General features: G+C 33.1%; 1 protein-coding gene across 1 annotated transcript; it reads right to left on the bottom strand.

Annotated features, from left to right (window-relative positions):
• Positions 1-56: 56 nt before the first annotated feature.
• On the bottom strand, positions 57-12,776 carry LOC118197530 (venom protein 164-like). Its single transcript, XM_035369048.2, has 4 exons — positions 12,621-12,776; positions 7,695-7,803; positions 4,796-4,905; positions 57-200 (listed from the first exon to the last, which is right to left on the bottom strand). Exons 1-4 carry the CDS (start codon positions 12,660-12,662, stop codon positions 171-173), a joined length of 291 nt encoding a protein of 96 aa, XP_035224939.1. The 5' UTR covers positions 12,663-12,776; the 3' UTR covers positions 57-170.
• Between the last annotated feature and the right edge of the window lie 9,284 nt (positions 12,777-22,060).

Raw genomic sequence — 22,060 nt, 5'->3', positions numbered from 1 at the left:
GAATTCTTTTCTTCTTCCTTTCCGTTCCCTTTTAAATCTATTAATAAAAAACAAAATTATTCAAAAAGCATTTTATTTGAAAACAATTTAAGTCTCCATATAGATGGCATTTGAGACTTATTTTTTGAGCTTAAACCATCACTTTGTTTTCCATGTTCACAAATTTTCGTTTACTTCTCAACACATTTTCCCAATAGCGTCTAAAAAAGGAAGAAAGGAAATAATTAATAAAATTTAAGTAGAATAATTACACTTGAAAAATCGTATCTAAAACTTTCGAGATAAAATATTTTTTAAATTTGAAGCCAAAAGTTTATCTTTTAGTAATGCATTAATATTTCGTTACGAACATTATTAAACTTCAAGAAATATTTGCACCACATCTTATATTGTTACGTATACGAAAAACTGAGAATCTGAACTACAAAAACAGAAAAATAACCATTAAAGTATTATAAATAAAATTAAGAGATAAATTAATAAAGAAAAACGTATATGAAAATATTTTTATTACATTACGTATGCACTTAATCACTTAAAAATATTTGATAGTTTTAATGTAATTCTAAAAGATGATTGGGTACATATTAAGTTGTTTCATTATGTAAGGCAAAAAATTAAACGTAAAATTATGCAGACTTTGCTTACTAGCCAAGTCTCAGTGATGTAAATTATATATATGCCAGATTTCCAGAAGACTGGATAATATTTAGAGGTTACACTGTAGAGACATTAGATTAATTGGAAAAGCCGGAGAGATGGAAACTGAGCAATTGCCTTCGCCGGGAATCAAATCACGCAACTCTGGAATACCGGCCCAACGTGCAGAACTACTACACCACGAAGGCACGCTAGGAAGACGGGAGAAATACCTCATATACTCCCCCTTTTTAAGGGCGACTGGGGTTTTTAGGGGATCCAATCGCCAAATCCTGGGTGAGAAGAATCATCATCCAACACCCTTTTAATTCGGACGCCACTGTAGAGACATTAGGTTATTTCGAGGCCGGAGAGATGAAAAATGAGCAAACGCCTTCGCCGGGAATCGAACCCCGGATCTCTGGAATACCGGCCCAGCATGCAGAATCACTACACCCCGAAAGCTAGGAAAGCGAGAGAAATACCTTATCACATATTTTGATCAGTTTTGTAAAAGTAGGCAAAATTACGATTTTTTTTATATTAAATACTTTTATTGGAAAAACTAGGAATCACAAACTTAAAATAATATTAAAACTAGACACTAAGATTAATAGTTAGTATGACAGGCACATACGTGTTAAATTAATGAACTTTAAACAAACTTTCAATTAATCAACTTTGGACCAACTTTAAATTAATCAACTTTGCAATCCTTTCTTTTGTTCGCTTGGTGAAACCTTTTCTGGGATGCTCAACTACTCTCAATTAGAATTATTTTTGTTGCACATTCCCTGACCGATTATTTAAACTTTTTAGAGAAATTCCTCTTTCTTCGGTATCAATGACCACTTTAAGAGCGTTCGTATGGATGTTTAGAGAATCACTGCAGTATTCTCTCCTGTCGTGAATCCCAAACAATTCAAAGAACGTCTTTGTTGTATTAGTAACGAGTTGATTTAAGTCTTTTGCTTCAATAACTAGGTTTCTACCATCTAATCGTTTCTTTCTCATCATTTTTCTTTGCAGGTTTCGTTTCTAAATTTTTAGTCATTTTCCATATCAGCATTTGCTCAAAAACGGCAATCCTGGGTTTTTTTTTTCTGACTGATGCTATTTTCTGAAAAGATGTCTCTTAGCAACTGTGAGAACACTTTTTTGACATTTGCATCTGGGTAAGTGCTCAGAAGCTGTAGCATATCCAAAATATTCTTTGGAGCCCATCGACTCATCGACTGCCCCATGCCAAAAGCGAACATATTATGATGCAGACAAAATGTGCAACCTGTTCCATTCCTTTCAATTCTCGTTGAGGATTCAATTATTTAGTACAGAAGACAATTTTAAGTGCATATATTGCCTATGCTATCCTCCTGGCTGGAGGCAGAGCCCTTGGGATGCTGAAACTGAAGTCAATTTGAGACCAACCTCCTAGGTACAGGAGTTGTAATAACTCTTTGTATCTTCTCTTTGGTGACTTCCATCTTTTAGGACATTTTGAACGTAGTTAATAATTTTCACTCATTTTTCTTCTATAAAGCCTTGAAAGGGACTTTCTTCACCAGCATTGTCGTATACGAATTTTTTTGTAACCGAAAACACAGATTTTGGTGCTTCCGAAAAATTTCAATGTCAGGACCATTTGATGGTATACGACAACCTTCCCCAAACACTCCTTTCAATATTAGTTATCTGTATGATGACAGCAAATCAACCACAACAATGTTCGTTCGAATTCCTTTTCATTTCGTGTATATGTTCCTTGGATCAGTCCCGTAGTAGATGCTACAGTACATAGAAGATAAAAGTGATAAATGTGATAAATGTGATAAAAGTGATAAATGTATGCAACCACTAAATATTGCCTAACCTTCATAAAATTTCATATATATTTGTCATATCACTGAGAATCGGGGCGTAAGCGAAATCGTATAAAAATCACTGCTTTGGAAAAATGAAATCTCCTACTGTGTATTCTATGTTAAAGGAATGAATCTTCAAAGTCTATCGAATCTATGCTAAACTTATATCAATGCATCTGCATTTCAAAATTCATGAAAAGACTTAGTCTAATTATATTAGTAACGGATGGTACCAAGACGGCCGTGGCACTCTTTATTTGTAATTAGCATTTGCTTTAATTCAAATGAAATTACTGGCATGCATACCAATGCTAGAAAGTTAAGGTAGCTACTACTTGAATGGTCTTTTTAGTAGGAACTTAACATCAAGAGGAACAAAATAAAGAGAAGAAAAAGAAGCATTAGATTTCAATCATTTTCTCTGTTTTTCTGACAAAAGAGAAGAGAAAAATCTATGAAATGTTGAACGTGACAAGAGTTTTTAAAGCATGTGTTTCAAAATTATCTGGAGATAAATTTAAGGTTTATTGGTCTTTTTTTAAAAATATTTTTTATGCAGAACCATCCAAAATTTTGAAAGCAATCAGAATGAGTTCAGAATTTCGAAATTTAACTATTAAGTTATCACAAAGGATAGAACCTAAATAAAAAATGCCTTTCTTCACAGATATTGTTAGGCAAAATATAAGCTTTATATATGCAGACATATAAGATTTAAGGAATATTTAGCAGAAAAGAATTTCCTTTGAACATCTAATGCGATTCTGATTTGTTGCTATGCCTATTTCCATAAAACTAATTAAGCGTAAGACAGGGAAAAAGTAATCTTAATATTTCAATAAAAATAAAAATTGCATATATAACCGAATGTTGCACCAAATGCATTTTATGCCTTTCAGTTTCAGGTAGATTTTTGTGCACAGGTAAATCGATCTACAGGGAAACAGTATTACAATGATTCCCAAAAGGAAACATAAAAGATGCACGCCTCCCCGGCATTCGAACTCCGGACCTTTCACTTGCTAGCTGGATATTCTTTCAATTACAGCACAAAGGCGCCAGGTAAGAAATGAAAAAATACCGTACATTCTCTCCCACTTAATGGACTATTGGAGAGTAGGAGACATATTTTATATTCTCTACAATATATTTTTGTACCTTTGGAGCAGAGCATAATGAGTTATAAATATCTGATATGATCTTGGGCCCCCGAAAGCATATCGCAAGCGATGAAGAAGAAATAATATGATTACTTTGACAGTGGCGTAAACTACGAAGGAAAGCGAAGAAATTAAAGAATCTACGATGGCTAACATTTTACTAGTATTGTCGTTACTTACTGTGTAAAATCGGACAATGCACCTTGTCCGGTATTAAATGCATTAAGATTCAGTCTGGGCAGAATTTTGTTGCACTGTCTGTCTGTTCAGAGAATTAATGTAATCTGATGTACCGCTTACCTTTTTATACTGCACCTGGCTGAAAGGCTGAGTTAGTTGTATTGACATATTCTTCCAAATTAATTCTAATCAAGGCACTAATGCTTCTGTGATAGTATGAGAAACGTTGTCATAGTGCAAATTAGATTTCTTAAAAGATGGTATGAGTGATCATATCCTTTCCTTTACTACCTTCTTGCGCACTGAAGAGACGATGCACTTCAGCTCGCTAATTTATTACTTTCGATTGTTCATGACCATAGAGGAATGACTTGAAAAAAATTTCCAGTTAACAAAAACTATCAAGCTTCTCGGATTGAAGCCATGCCGAATTTTTTTAGGATCTTGTTGATCGAAATTTTAAATATACAACTTCAGGTCAGAAGTTTGCACAGAGTATTCAAATAAGCAATTCTACCAATCTTCAGCATATTGTACAATGCCTTGAGCACATGTAAACTAGTTTCAGAAAAGTATGCTCTGGAAAGAAGCTGCTTCTCAGGTTTTAGTGATTTAATATATTGTTAGCATTTGACGCAGAATTATTTAACACTTCCTGGATGAATACGATTATTTGTATCTCTATTAATAATATTGTTCTTTTTTAAGGAAGGGGATATGAGACATAGAAAATATTAATTTCGATTTAGATCAGGATTGTTATCACCCAGACAAAAGTAAGCAAAGATAATATTTCACTAAATCTTTTCTAGATGATGAAGAATACAGCATAAAACAGCCCTTTTATTTCAGAGTTTAAGTGCAACGCATATGCGGATACTTTAAGATTTACTCTCTCATAGTTCTTTCAAAATACATCTATTATCACTTCAAAAAGTGTTTCATGCAACTTACCGATCCGCTATCATCCTCTTCGCAAGTCAGACCCTCTCCGCAAGGACATTTCAGCATGTAAACATGTCTGTTGAAGGAGGATTTCAGTGATTTCAACTCACATTTATCTCCTGAAAAAAAAAATTCTTCAGTTAGTTCATAACATTTGTTTAAAACTTTGTCATAAAAGTTGTTTTAAAAGCAGAGGCACTTACTTTTCTTGCTAAATTTCAATATTTTATGTTATTTAAATTATGCATATATTTTATATTATCTGCAGTAAAAATAGGTGAATTACTGAATTAAACTTCATTAGTCGGAAATATCCTTATTATATTTTAACATAATAATATATTTTAACTATTCCTGAATTTTATTTCGTTTATTACAGTAATGAAATGTGCTAGTCTATATTAAATATTATGATATTGCTATTATTATGATATTGATTATAAATAATTATTAATTTGCAGTATTTAATTTTGTTTTTATATTTTTGCCTTACATTAATATATACCAAAAGGATTTCAAAGAAAAACCAGAAAGAACTCTTATACTAACTTTTAATTTTATTCAGACTACAGTGAAAAGTAAATTTAAAAAATGAAACTATTGTGCTCTGATTCTGTCAAACAATTTTGTAAAAAAGAATTTAAAAGTTAAATTTGCTTGTGAATGCTTTGGGAATGCATGTATAGATGTTTATAAATGCTTTACAGGAAGCATCTGATGCTTTGCGAATGGTTGTATGGATGTTTGTGGATGCTTAACAGAAAGGGTCTGCGGGCTTCTGAATCATTAGGAGCGGTGGGGCTGTCTGTAAGTTGATCAGAAAAAGCGTGTAATGCATCAGAAACATTTAATAATATGCAGAATTTAATACAAGTTAAAAACAATTTAGAAGTTGTTCCTTATCAGTTCAATGTTCGAATTGATAAGGAATTTATGGCAGTTAGAAGTTTTGGGAATTTCTAATAAATCTGATGATAGCTTAGCTACGAAATCTTTAGAAAATATCAAGAAACCATGAAATTTATGAACAACAGATCTATGGCTTGCTTGCTGTGGAACAAGCATGCAAGGGAATAACGGGATAGTTAAAAAAAGTTCGCTTTGGCGCAGATTTAAGAAGCATCCGAAGTTCTTGGGCATTATAAAACTTTGATCGTCCAACCCTTTATAAGAAGATATCGCGGAAGAACCGGTATATTTAAAAAACTTCAAAATACATTTTACCGCTTCAAGCTGTAATTAGAGAAAACAAAGACATTGCAAAACTTCGTATTCTATTCGATATATCATCAGATGCTGAAGGCAAACTGTTATTGACTGATTGTTTACAACCAGAAGTTTCTTTCCATTTGAAATCTGTTTCAATACATTTCAACTTATATAAATATGGACTTGTGGCTTTTGTAAAGTCTAGTTTGCGGCTTCCGAACGTTCCTGAATTCCAACATGCGGCTCTGACTGACATGAAGTTTGGCCATCTTTGTATATTGATTTACATCAGTTTATCATGCATCTTCTTCCGTGATGTTAAAAACAGGATTTGGAAATTTTACTTAATAACACCCAAAAGCAGGCGTTATATTTTTCACTACGCGAAGGTCCCACCGCTTCTGTAATTAAAATAGAAATTTGTTAACACTTATTAATACAACGTAACGGATTGTAAAGTGTCAGTATGTTATCAACTCCTCTCAAGTCTTTGCTTTATTCTGCTTCAGAAAATGAAGGAGGGAAAAGGGCAATCAAAATATGCCAAAAAACTCATGAAATGCATTGAAGTGTTTATTCCATATGCAAGCAACAAGCTAATCAATTTATAATGAAATACGTAGAAATTCCTACAAAGCTGTCTCAAGACATAACTAAAATTTTTTTGTTAAGTTTCTTTTTGTTTTTGTTTTACCTTATTATTACTATCAATTCAATAAATTTAGAGTGAAATGTATAGGAATTGTTACAAAGGCGGATCAAGAGGCATACATAACTAGAAAATTTTAGTCAAAATGTTTTGTAGACTTTCCTTTTATTATTAACAATTTAATAAATTTAGAATGAAATGCAAAGGCATTGTTACAAAGGATCTTAAGATGTATACTAGAAAGTTTTAGTCAAATTTGTTTTTTAATTTCTCCTTTTATTATTAATCGTTGCTGCGTTTTGAGTCAGATTTTATTTAAATGATCCAATCTTTGTGAATAACGTTTTGAGGTATTATCGCACCCTTATCTGAAACTGAATGTGTAAGAACTTAGCACTGAAAAGAATTCTTAACTTACATCTTTAATGATACAAGCAGTTTTTAAAGTATGAATGGATAAGATTATTAATTATAAGTACTAATTCGACCCCGGTTCAAACCAGTCATTGAGTTGGCTATTTTGGAGCGTCTAATAATTTTTTCCATTGTTACGAGAGTAGGAACGATACTCTCGAGAGGAATTACAAGAAAGAGCGTCACAAAGGTATTCTTTTCGTTAGGTAGATAAGTTAACAAAGGCCATTTGTTAAGTTTTTGCGTGTTTTTCCATGATCAGTTAAAAAGATTAATAATAATGAAATCAGTACAGTTAATATCACAGCTATAGTTACTGCGAAATGTTAGGGTTATTTTAAAATTTTAGAGCTGTTCAAGTATCTTTTTAGACTACTTTGAATTACAGTTAATTGAAAAATTAATGCTGACGTTTTTATAGTGATTCACTTGTCTACTTTCGACTGCATTCCTGAACAGTTTTATTATAACAGTAATAAAAGATTGCTGTTAACAGGGAATATTAAAATTAAGAAAGTAATGGTTATTACTTTGAATATTATTACTTCATTTTTGAATTCCAGCTCTTCCCCCCCCCAATGGAATTCTGAAACAATCTAAATTTAAACATGACCGAATAAGTCAAAATTAAATAACCTTTTTTAAGGAGTGGTCTGCAGTATCCAATAGGTCCAAATTCCACGCAACATTTATCACTGCTACATCTATCAGGGTCACTTCTGCAAGATGGTTCAAGTGCTGACACCTAATGAGAAAAAAATACAAAACAATTAACTTTTAAAGATCTCTTACTAATCTTTTCATAAGTGAAGGAGAGAACTATTTTCCTTTAGTTATTGAACAGAAAATATATAATTGCCTTTCTTAAATCCTAAACTTTGTGGTGAATTCATAATTTAGGGCCTAGACATCTCTTATTGTTAGAGAGCTTAATTTTTTATTAACTAGCTTATTAACTGATGAATTATTAACTATTAAACCCATTTTAAAGAATTACTCACAGAAAAAGAAATGACTTACTTCTATTACTCATTGAAATATAAAATTAAGAGAATCATATCTGGAAACTAGGTTGCAACTTTCAGACCCAAAACTCAGAGCTACGATAACAATTTAATATTGAATTTATTAAAATGAAGTAGTCTAAGCCAAACAGAGGCCTTCAACCGATTCCCTGATCATTTTTATTTCTTCCATTACAGAAGTTCTCAATCGGGAGGAATTCTTCCCTAGAGCAGAATTTTATAGTTTCCGAGGGGGATAGTGTCAGTCTTTCATTCAGCTCTTAAGTATTTAATTTTAACTTATAAATATAAAAATATTACTTTGTTCAAGTCTTGGTATTATAGTTTTGATATATTTTCTGTACTTCCGATTGCTTAATTCATAAAACATTTTTAAAATAATCCAAATAAATGTATATACGTAATTTTCGAGTTTTGGAAAAGAGGAGGGGAGGGGAAGCGGAATGAGTTTCTAGCAGCGGTGGTGAAAGGGAGACATGGGGAAATGGATTGAGAACCGCTGTTCTAGTAGACATTTAAACAGGGGCAGGCTCTGACTCTAGCTTTCCGAATAAGTTATTTTTTTTTATTTTTTTTTTACCTTCAGCAAACCACAAGGGCACGTTTATACAACTGTCGTTACGAGAACAGAGCATTCGGTTAGAACTCTCTTAAATTCTCCTACTTCGAGGTTTTATGTGACTTCTTAAATACCCTATAATTTGTACTTCTTAGACAAATATAAGTTGAACTGAGAAGCAAAGGGAAAACTGTTCAGCTGAAAACTAAAATCTTAAAGCTTTAAACCGAAACATGGATTTTCCTAAAAATATGATATACTAGTATGGACTAAGGAATGAAGATGAATAGTCATAGCAATTTTATGATGTAGCAGATCAATGGTCATTAGCAGATGAATGGTCACAGCAAATATTATTAAAAATAACTAAAAACCAGACGATTAAAATTCAATATTATAGCGTTCATAATTTAAAAGCTTTGAGATTTAATAATACTGAAGAAGTACATGCTTTGAAGAGTATATTTTACTTCAACAATTATTTTTAATTTTGTAATTGCCCACCAGTGTTAAAGCGAATAAGTTAGCCGAATGGTACTAGATGCGCCCGGATTTAAATCCAGTTAAATAGACCGTCTGCTTCCCTGGCGTTATTGGCTTGCATCTTGGATACACTACTGGCGATTTATCACGACACTAGGTGCTAAAGACATGTTGTGTCGCTAAATTTTGTGCCAAAATAAATCATATTGCAAAATTTTGCAGAAATTTTAATCTATGAACTTATTACAGAAGATTACTATTCCAGACCATACACAGCATATCTATTCAACATTTTAGAACTATATACATAATTGCTGGTTTTAATCGTTATCTGTCCTGAAAGGACTTTAAATATAGGAACTTCTTTATTTTAAGTGGCTTCAATTTTACCCCACTTTCTTGCACGTGAACGTTAACTCAGTGGATATCGCTCAGGGCTGCAGCGCTTCACTGATAACGTGTTTTATATTTTTCCTTACCCGCTCAAAGATCACATTTGCATTATCTAGTTTCTATTCTGCATCATTCATTAATATTTTTCTCTGCATCTGCGTCTCTACAATTAATTTTTAGCAATTCAAAATCTGGGCAGTTAGGACTCAAAACATGAACTTCACTCAACATAATAAATCAGGTCTCTGAACTTTTCCCTCACGCCCTATTGATCAAAGTATAATAAATTACTTGCTCATACTGCAGGAAGCTGAGTTCATAGTAATAGCTCTAGGTAAAACGCAACAAGTTGGTTGGTTAGAAATTTATAATTGTTGTTCTTGTTTAATTCTACTCAAAATTCAAGTATTTCTTGGACAAGTTGTTCTGCGTTCCCATATTCAACTGAAGTTTAAAAAAGCAAAGTATCCTAAATGCGTTATTTATTGATTCTAATAAAAACACACAAAACTGAAATTATAATTCCATTTATTACGGCGTATCCAAAATATATCGCATATGATGAGAAATGATTTTTATTAGCATAAATACTACAAAAATAGTCGCGCGTGAACAATGCGTTTGATCTTATTTTACTTCCAGACTTTGATAAAGATGCATTTTATCAAACTACTAGCAGCTACGCCGCCAGCCTTCGTCTGGCTTTTAAATGTAACCAGTTGCAGTTCAAAAGCAATGTCGCAAAATAATTTTAAAATGAGCATACCTTTAGAATTTCCGATACACAATTTCACGCGCTGGAGATAAAAAGGTTTCCCCCCCAGTAGTGTTGCCATTGCTCGTTTTTAAATCGTTGAGTTTGTTCATAAAAAATTCGTTAAAGTTTTACAAAATATGAAATAGATAATAAAACAAGATGTGGGCTTTCAGATGCCCATATTCGCAGTAGGATAACGTCATTCAAAATTGGATGGCTCTTTGTTTTATCACAATGATTGGTACCGTTGTTTTATCACATTGATTGGTACCGTTGTTTTATCACAATGCGAGAAGAATACATACATTTATGCAGATTTTTCATTATTTAATTTCTTCAAATATAATGTAGGACTTTAACATTTGGTGGCAACAATTTGAAAAGTGATACGCCGTTTAAAGTGATTCGACGCAAAATTGCAAAATGAAAGCAATAGTCCTTCAGGTACAAAGCCCCTTTGGACAAAAAACCCACAAAAAAAAAAAAAAAATGTAATAAATATAACAAAATTACATTGAAAAAAGCAATATACTTTAATACAAATATTAATTATCCGAATAAATAAATTAACTCCGTCTCAAGCGCAACCCTGGTTGGCATTCTGCCAAAACACATAGACTCGTCCAAAAGGGGCGGTATTACTTGCTGCGACGTGAAAGGTCTTCTCTTCTCCGGAAAGAGCTATGCTGGAAGGAAAGAAAGTCCCTATCCTTCCACCCTATTTTGAGAATAATTCGATCCGAATGGCGCATGCGTGTTTGCGCTCAAACTAATCAAAATGATGCGTAAAAACGAAAAGATAAAATTAAAAAAAATCTGATTCAAATTTTGAAAAAAAGTCGCTTCGAGATGTACTGGCTCTTGTCTAGATGCACCTAGATACCAAATTTCGTAGCCCTGGGTTTATTTGCTTACGCGCAGCGCTAACGAAAGACACACAGACTCTTTCTTTTATTATATCCAGATATTATAAGATTTTAGATTGCTATATTTTAAATGTAAGCTTTCAACCAAACTGATGAAACCTTTTGTGATTGGTGGTTGTTGCTAAAGGCATATGGTTTCTGTAATGAGAACAAAAACATCAAAATAAAAGTAAATAAATATAAAATGTTCATTTGTCTTCAATAATTGCACAGTTAAAATATCGGGAGTTAATGTATTTTACGGATTGGACTGTCGTGTTATAAGTGCGAACACTTCCATCTAGCAACGAATACGTAGTTCGAATGCCGACAAGAGCATAATTAATTTTGCTCGTATCTTGCTGCAGCAAGTAAAGTTTGCGTACAAAAAACACTGAAGTTGCAACTCAAATTCATCTGAAATTTGGAGGACCGAGAACTCTGGAACGAAATAACAAATCGTAATAAGTAAAAGCTAGTTGTGGAATCCAAAGAAATAAAGTCATGAATGAGCCACCATGAATTAAAAGAGAATTTACCCATTCTACAGGCTCGATATTTCCCTTTGTTAATTAGGCTACTTTTTTTTTCTGCTCAGGACCTCTTTTTTTGGCTGCTGAGACTACAAACGAGTCATTAGATATCCTTAAAGCAAAAGGTATTTCCTGTTAACTAATCTCATTCTCAAAGAATATCTGTATGCCTGTTGTGTCTTAATAAGTACGACATGAATTTCAAAACCTCTTGAAGAAGATTAAGTTGAAATGAAGCTGGAGAAGAAAAGAAAATTTATATAAGAATTTTAAAAAAAGAATTGGTTTAATTAAGCTAAAATCCTATCTAGGTGTTATAATAACACCAAAACGTCTTGTAGCTATTTTGCCTAAGAAAGGATGCTTTTAAAACACTTTCTAATAAAGAACTGACTTGTATATGTATCATACATGAGGAAATGGATAAATGCACGCATGCACCTATTCTATTATTTAACAAGAAATTAAAATCCCAATGAAATAAACCAAAGGAGAAAACATCAGTGTTCTGCGTACTTAGTTCTCATACTTTATTTTAATAATGAGAGTGGAAAATTTTTCACTTTTTATAGTATTAAAAGTGCACATTATACATATTGTAATAACAATATATTGATCCTTCATATACAGGCGATCTTATTTCAATATAGAATGAAATGTCGAAATGGATTATTAAATTATGGCACAATACTCGTAAGCTATTTACTCATCCATTAAACCTAGTTCATGAGTATCAAAGAGATTCAATTCTACTCTTCATCTTTTGAATCCATAAACTCCTAGTCAACGCATTTTGAAACATTCTGTTCTTTACCTAATATGCGATCTACATAATGTTTAAGCAAACGTTTTGCCAAATTTACCAGTGTATTCAAGATACATATCTGATTTATAAAATAATACTTACAAGTGCCACGCAAATGAGCAGACAAAGTAAGATTGTTTTCATTTCTGTTGCTATGAAATTTACTGCTCCTGCTCCTTTTGATAACAAAGTGAATAACAATTATCTCGAAAACCAACCTTTTTATAACTGGGAATCGCGAGACTGATTGTATTATTTCAGACTTTGGCTGTCTGTTTCCCAAGAAACTTCGAGCGAGAAGTTGACAGGTGTTATTATTCCTGGTTTGCTTCTTTTTTGTTTTTAATAATTTAATAGCCTGAGAAATAGATATTTCAATTTCATATCAAGTCCTTGTAAATCAGTAGTTCGTTTTATCTTATGGTTTAGGTTAATTCCAGTAACTGATGATACATTTTCCTTCATTATTAGGAAAGAATTTTTTTAAGTAGAATTATATGTGCATATTTTAGGGTATTATATTCTTTAAAGATTATAAAAAGGAGTATCTTGTTAAGTAAGAACATTTTTAGAAACTTTCTTTTAATGCGTATGCGGGTACGTGGATGCTAGAAATCATTTATGAACAGTCGATGAATTTTTTCAAATGCAGGCTGCTACGCTCTCAGTTAACTTCATTGCATATTAGTTATAGTAAAGATCCTTTCCTTATTTCAATATAATGAATATTGAATCTTGCAGGAAGAATAAAGCTAATTTTTCAGAATAAACAAAATACTTTTATTTAAATTTTAAAACAGAACCAAAAAAAAAAATAAATAAATACTGCAGCTCTAAACTATCAAAATTTTAAACTCTTAACTACTCAGTTAAAACTCTTACAACTATTAAAATATTCAAAATCTTAAACTCTCTAAAACAAAATATATAAAAATCTTTCGAATCCTCTTCTTGTTGCCACACCGTAAAATGCAAGTTCTTGTCCTATTATTTATATTTCACGTTCTCTTTAAGTCACGATCTTCACAAGTCATGATCTTTACAAGTCACGATCTTTACAGTTATTAAAGTAGAATGTTCTTTTCCTGAAAAAATTACGATCTATTCTTTGTCGCACAACGGTTGTGGAATATTATTTTGTTTCATTTGGCACAGCAAAGATTGGCATATCATAACAAAATGTCTAAGAAAAAAGTTTCTACGTTCTAAAGAAAATTATTTCATCATTAAGAAATGTGAAAAATAACTCATAAAGTCTCGTATAATTTTGTAAAAAATGTAACTAGACTTTAGAAGAAATACTGTGTAGAAAATTACCCCTTAGTCTTAAATACTCCAAAGTCCGACGAAGGGTATATTTCTTATTGCCGTAATGTCTGTGTGTTTAAAATAATCTGGATCGCTTAAATAAGCATAAATACTTTTAAATTCAGGTTCTCTGCAATTCTTCTACGAGGGTCACTCTGAAATTTTTGAGATATACATAGGTTTCTAAAGTTATACTTACGAAATTTCAAAGTGTCTCCACCAGCTTCAATGTACTTCTGTAGGAGAATTTTTCAAATATTATATGTCCCAAGCCATTAATTTCTTAGAATCGGTGAGATAAAGCATCTGGAGCTTCATGAATCTCATTTCGGAATGAAAACGATCCGCGTATGTTCTGTTTTAGATTAAAAATAGTCGAAATTCAAGCATGGGTAGATCGAGTGAACAGGAAGTTCTATCACTTTGATGTTCTTTTGTTCAATAGCTGCAGCTGTCAATCTTGTTGAAGAAGAAGATGCATTGGGGAACATGAGTCCTCTAACATTCACTTCTTGAATAATTTCTGAAAGACATTTAGTGGTGTACCAGTTAGCTGTGATTGTCTTCTGTTGTTCCAGCTTGATGGCTTTGACTTCCTGTACTTCTGAATAAAACGGCATACATTACTGTTTTCTTGGTATGAAGTCTTTTCATCATTGTAGTCGTGGGATCATCTTCAAAGACCCATACTTTACTTACTTGATCTGTGAAATATGGTATTACGTTTCATCACCAGTTACGATTTTAGAAATAATCTGCTGACCATCATCTTTAAGTAATTTAAGGGTTTCTCTACTAATTCTAACACGCTTCTCTCTTTGGTGTTCAGTTAAATTATGGGGATCAAGATGGCAAACTAGTTTTTTTCATATGCGATTCTTCACGAATAATTTTATATTCGGTGGCGGATCTAATATCAAGTTCTTCTGTATCATTTGATAGGTGCAGCGATTATAATCGATTAACATTTTCCGCAAGGCAGACACATTATCCGGGATTACTGCTGACAACGGCCTTCTCGTGTGTTCATCCTGAAGAGAGTTACGACCTATGTGAAGTTCTAAAAAACCATCTGAATACAGGAGAACATAACGGACTTTCATTTCCAAATGCTAACTGTAGGCATTGAATGCATTATTCTAGATTTAATTCTACCTTTAAATCGCACAAAATCACAGCGAGATAATATTCTCGCATCAGCTCCATTTTTTTCTGCTTAACAGATTATTCTACGCTAAACTACTTGTAACTGGCCAATAAAAATCGTCTGTTAGGCTTACAGATAAATCTTTTATGCCACTTATCATCTGCTCGCATCTCAAAACTTGGCTGAACGGATCAATCTTGGAGACAAATTATTTCCTGAATACAAACGTTTTACGGCCACATGGTCTGAATAAACTGTAGTCGGCGGCTTTCCGAAATAAAGTCAAGTTCAGTACAGCTAAAATTAAAATAGACTGCAAGCGTTTCTCGCTTTGTTCTGTAGTTTCTCTGCATGGGATTAAGCGTTTTACTAAAACACAATGTCGGTTGGCCGCTCTGCATGAGAACCGCTTCAACAGCATAATCTTAGGCGTCTCCCGGAATTTCCAAGTTTTAGTCACCTTTCGGAAATTTTAACACGGTCGTTTGTATTAGGGCCTGCTTTAATCTTTCAAAAGCCATATTGGCCTCGGCTGACCAATTAAACCGATTTTTCTTTCTCTTTAATTGGCTGGTTCGACTATTTGAGCAAAGTCTTTAATAAAAGTCCTATAATATGAATACATGCCTAAGAATGATGATAGTTTCTTTGCAATATTTGGCAGAATGTAATTTTTAACCACAATTATTTTTTAATTTTCTGTTTCGATACTTTTCCGGATATTTTATATCCTAAGAAACGATGTTTTTGGAGCAGCGAACTTACATTTGGAAGCATTTATATTTAGTGCAGCTACGTTTTGAAGCGAAAATACTTCACGTAAATTTTCAATATGTTCATCTAGTGTTTCGCTTGTGACTATTATATCATGTAAATAAATGAATGTATTTTTTCCGAGGACTAGTTGCAAGATTGTGCCCATTGCACGCTGAAAAATGCATGGCAAGCGACTCACATAATTCAAACGGCATTCTTAAGAAAACGTAAACTCCGGACTTCTTAATGAAAGTGGTTTTAGATACATTTTCAGACTTCACGCCAATTTGGAAATAGGCTTCGGCGTTAGAATTTCTGATTAGAAATTTATCGCCGGCATATTCTTTTACACAATTTTATTAGCAAAATAAAGGCATATAAGTCATGCGCAGAAATAAGTAACTCAACATACGTGTATTAGGAGCTATTGCTTCTAGTGCTAATTTCTTTTGGCATAATTATCAGTTAAAATGAGATTACGACTTACGTTCTTGTTTTTCTACTACATGAACTATTCTACTTTGAAGACAAAACACTACCAATGGCTCTTTCATTCAAATCACGCACCACAAAATAAATGAACCGCTACTCCAGTTATCTGCATGCTCATCTTTCTTGTTGCTAAGCTTCTGTCACTAATTCCCAACATGGCATGTGCCTAAAAACTGCCGAATGGCAAAACAACGGAAAATTAAAATTCAGATTCAACTGAAAATTGAAATCTCGGCGAAAGGGCTGGCTGCATGAGAGTTTTCACCATGTCAGTTCACAAATCTCATGCAGTCACCATGTGAATATATAAGAGTGTGTAACGTGAATACACGCCAACTATATATCATTTTGATAATACCTTTTTTCTTAAACTTAAATATACTTTCGTATCAGCTGACTGAATTTACGCGGCTGAATTAAGACCCAAAATTATTTTCAAAATAAAAAATGCATATAAGCATTCTGTACCGCGCTACGCGCATTGGGAAAATGTATCCCAATGCGCGTTCCTATTGTGATTGTATATAGCTTTCGATGACGTCATTTCCTTTAGGCGTAAGAATATCTTGACTTCTCTTGGACTCGAGAGGACACCTCCATACCGTTTGTTTACATTTTGATGGGAGTACTGAAAAGATTATTACTGTTAATGATGTGCGTTGTATTTTTGTTGCCATGATATTACACTTCTTATGGCACTGTAGTGTCGTGAATAACATAAAAAGGGTAGTGTTTTTTTTTTTCTAGAAAGAAAAATTATTATTTCTTCTAGTGCGCTAACTCCGTAAATGTATAATTATTTATATTATTATAATGTTAATATTAGATGCAGAGGTTTTTAATAAATATTCTCTTAATTTAAAACCATTCATATCAAAGATGATGTGATTTTTAATTCATTACTTCATGCTCATTAAATACCCATTCTCTTAGATGAAATCTCCGAAAGCAAGTGACAAGCGAGTTTCCGCAAAATAGCAAAAACGTTGGGTGCTAACATAATTCGCAGAAAATTCACAATATTTGTAGTCAGCCTGAAGAAATAAAATTTATTTTTCAAGTTAGACTACTATAGATTTGGAACAGAGAATAGAATTACGTCTGTTTAAAATGAATAATATTTATGAATATTGCCCACTTTTTAATGTGTAACATCTTTTGTACCTTTATATAAAAATATTGTTTATCAGAGAACTAATTTTCTTTTCTTACACACGTATATTAAATTCAGCGACAATACTGAATGTACTTTTTTCTTTCATTTAAGGCAACAGAATATTAGAAATGTGAATGACATGGACATTAACATGGAGATAACATATACAGTTGCAAAGGAAATATTTTTTTTCAACCTGAAAGGAATAGAATGCAACAAAATTGCAATAATAATATACTTACGAGCGCACAATGCTTTTACAGTCGGGTTGAGATCGCTGTGTAATGAAACGTGTTTTGTTTTTTGCATTAAATTCACAGGGAGCCATCTGCAGAAAGTTGCATGTAAGGTTTTTCGTCTGGCATTATTTAAAGAAAACAAGCGAAAATTTGCATGCTTTCATGTCACTCATGCGCGTCATTTAACGAAAACAAAACCGTAACAATCCCGTTTAAATATGATTAAGCTAAGAGAAGATGATGTCATTGGAAAGTATGTCCAATCAAAAGTACGGATGTTTCCCTATGCGCGTGGCGCGATAGAGAAGGCTTATATGGCCACCCCTGGAGTGTTCTCGGTCAAAACAGGGGCTGGAGGCTCAGCAGTTAATGCAGCGGAATTAACATCTATACTACCAAAAATGGTGAAATTTCATGCCTGTACCTATCCTGCCACTTGGGAAAACAATCACCAACAAAAATCCCGTAACAACAGGTTACAAGATTCTGTCCTCAATCATTTGGAATTTTCTATCTACCCTTTTCAATAATTCTTCCGGGCCCACCAGCGGCCGAGCGGTAAAGTCGCTGACCACTGGTAGTTCGGTCCGAGGTTCGAATCCCGCGAACGGGCTGGCTGCATGGATGTATTCGTGGCTTTCCCCATGTGTAACGCGTATACCAGCCAGTTTCCGTAGAAAGTCCTCCATGAAGGCATCCCTCCCCTTAGGCAGCTAGCCCTCGAGGCTTTGCCATAATCACACACACACACAATAATTCTTCAACATTTAACTTTATTTCTTTAAATCATATATAAATACTTTAGAGTTACGTCTCTGAAACTTTTTTGAAGCACTGACCTCTTTTATAAATTACGTATCTATTATGCGGTCCCTTCTAAAAGTAATTTTACTGCTAATATACTTGTATTTAATTAATATAGAATGATTATATTACTACTAATATACTTATTTTTTAATTAAAATTAATTAAATTTTTTTTATTGGTATTAAATAATTAAGATAATAGAAGAGCATTTATATTAAGGCTACTAGAGTTTGGATAATCTTTATCTTATTAGCTAAAATTAAATAAATGTGGGAATAAATATTACTGAGATGGATGGGTTTGCCGATTCTTGCATAGGTGTTCTATGTTTAGATGCATGCTAGAAGGAGGCACCACAGTTGTAGTGCTTTAAATCCCTCTTTTGTTGTTATGACTAGAATAAGAAATTCGTATATAAGTCAACTGGGATTAAATTACATAAAACGTCTGTGAGAAAAATAATAAAATTAATGAGAAAAAGCGAGAAACGATTGCCATTTAAGATTTTCAAACTCTTAAATTTTCAGTTATAATGTAATATACGCAGTTAATCTGCATTTTATTTTTTGTGCTTTTTTGGAATCTTTGAGGACCACAAGAGTAGGCTTTGAGAACCACTTGTTGTCCTCAGACCACATATTGAGAAAAGCTGTATCCTGTAAGAATTGAGAAACGTTATATCCTGTAATTTCTGAAGGAAAGCTATCTTCTACAGAAATAAGATTTTTGCTTACGTCAACTGTGTGTGTGCGTGCACCTGAGGGTGCGTTATTCTTTTCCGTTTTAACAATACTTTGTTTCATTTTCGTAACAATAAATTGCAGTGGGCTTTCATTGCAATTGAACCTTTCCTTTTATAACCTCTAACTAAAACTGCTATGTTGCTTAACTACTGTAACAATATGTTTTAAAGATTTTGAGAACTAAGCTAAATGCTATTCCTTAATAATTAAAGCACACAAACAACAGAACAAAAGGGAAAGAAAGGGAAGCTTATTCACTCACAATTGTTTTATAAATTAAGTATAACATACGTATGAATACAACCATATACTATTTACAAAACATGAAAACATATCAATTCCCAATAAAGGCCATTTGATTCAGAGGTTTAACTTCAAGTCCAAAAATTCTTATCTTAAATTACCGCTCCAGTTTCAAAATTTCACTTGAAAACTAAACCTAAACATTCAGTCACATCCACCCCGCCAATGCTGGTGAAGAAGGAAACACCGATCTCCACTTCAGAGTTGCTGAAGAAACAAAAATTAAACATTAGTACAAATTACTATTTAAACCTGCGCCTTTTTATATGAGTCTTATATCTAAGTTAACTGATTTTCTCCTTTTCCTGGAATGAGCGTTAAGTCGTACACATTGGAGGTAGACAGATTAGAAGGAAATTAAAAATAACTTATTCTAATGACAAAATAAATGTTACCACAGTACTCATCTATTATACATTCGCAGTCGCCTCCTTTACTTAATGAATTATTCTACTTTTATAACGAACTGTGGTGACTAACATAAATTTAACATAAAAAAAACAGCAAATATCTTTAATGATGGTTAAGCTAAAAATCGATAGCCTCAACTGAAGATACATTCGCAACATGCTCTAAAAATAAAACCAGATGTTAAAATATTTTTGCTGGAAAACATGCAGTTTAAGTCAAAGATTCAAGGATAAAAGGACTCATATGTAAGCGCAATAAAAATAAAGCCCTCGATCCACTTTTACATCCTTAAATAAATTGTAACTGGTAATGGCGGTCTGTTATTTGAACGATTCACCGTGTCTTCCTCACAACATAGTGGAAATTATGATAGTGAATCGTTATAGTGCTGAATTGCATATCATGCACACTCAAACATCCAGCAATGGTCAGCAAAGGTGATGCCCTTATGTGGCATAACAAAATATACAGACTCTCATCGAAATGCAGTATGAAACGTTTCTTCTCCTGCCTTTATTCCCCTGACCCCTCATTGAATACCTCATTGAACTCCTCATTGTTTTTTACCCTCAAAAATTCGCTGAGGATATAGTGATCCAGTTTACAGTAGACAACTTTTACGTATCATATATTCCTGATTTCTTTAAACGAGGGTGCAGATAGCCCTCGAGACTATTTACATAGACCAAACTATAAACGAGGAATACAATGGTTAGCAAAGCCGTGGAAATCCAAATGGATGCTAAAAGAGACTATTTTAATTAATCACACTGGTTTCGTTTACATAGTATTTGTAGGTGACATATATCTGTTGAACATTTCAGTCACATGAGTCCAATAAATGAAGACAAATTCTAATAAAAAACTTTTAAGACACGAAAAATTTATCTGAAATTAATTTAATCGTTAAGGTTTTGAACACTAAAGACGATTACTAATATTTTTATTTTAATGAAGCACTGTTCTTAGATAAGAGTAGAAAGGGAAAGGAAAATCCCGATTTTTATTTTTAATCTTTTCCTTAATTTCAAGATATCAATTAAGACTTGAAGCTTTTAGAACTTAAGTAAGGTTGCCAGTTTGGCAATACGTCACAAAGCTTCCTAGTCAAATTTATTCAAATTACAAACAGTAATATCTTACACCTATTAATCTATTAATAAGCGTCAAAAAGCAATATCCATAAACATTTCTAGCTATATCATATAAGCCATTTAACACGTTCGCTATCGTGTAAAAGAGCATAGTATCTCACAGATCAAGAGTATATTTTGATATAGTAATACCATAAACTAATTACAGTATGATGATTCAGTTTTATTCTAATCAAAAATATGATGTTATTGTTATTTTAAAAATTTTAATATTATATAAACTTTATTACTAATAGATCACGTGTTACAAATATGAGTCACAGCTTCTTATGGATCACATCACTTCTTAATACGAGTGCAGTAGCTATGACCAGCTGACAATAGGTGTATAGTGATTAGTGACTCTGAGTACCGAAACGAAGAGCCAGCGCTCCAATCCCGCATGAGAACGCATGGATGTAGTGTCTTTGTAGCATGGAGGCACACTAAATATATAGGCAGCCAGAGCCAAAAGTTCTCTCGTGTGCTTTGGTGGCAGGAGAAAGGGGTAAGAGACCTCAGACTCGCTCCCCAGGATCTCTCTATCTCTCTCAAAATTATGGCAGAACTGAGCAGAAATGAGCGGAAGACGTAATGTTACCTGTATAGTGCTCAAGGCTCATGACAGAAGACAAAGGAACAAATTGCAGTTCTTTCTACAATAATATTCGTGGATTTGTTCTGAATATGTCAGACAAACGAGAACTTAACCTTAAAACTCTAATTTAAAAATGTGGTTTTGACTGGGTTTTTAAGTAAAGACCATTTTTCTGTCCTCTATGAATTTGTTCTTTATGGACTGAAATACTACCCGGAAGCCGATCAATTCTTATTTGTGATATCTTAAAACGAGAGCTCGACCATGGTATTATTACCTACAAGCATAACCGTTTTAACTGCTTAATCCAGCTGGCTGTGCTCTTTAAGTAAACGCCTCTTAAGCTGATCGAGGTTAATGTTATCGAATTGCGAAAGTGCAGCCCCTTTTGTATGCGGAAGTATAGATGAGACAGAAAAAATCACCAAGTAAGGTATTAAGTCGTTTGG

The sequence above is a fragment of the Stegodyphus dumicola genome, chromosome 4, assembly GCF_044657685.1.
Source record: "Stegodyphus dumicola isolate Sdum_Otavi_A_Nest chromosome 4, ASM4465768v1".
NCBI lineage: Eukaryota > Metazoa > Arthropoda > Arachnida > Araneae > Eresidae > Stegodyphus > Stegodyphus dumicola.
This window is presented reverse-complemented; position numbering and strand designations above follow the sequence as displayed.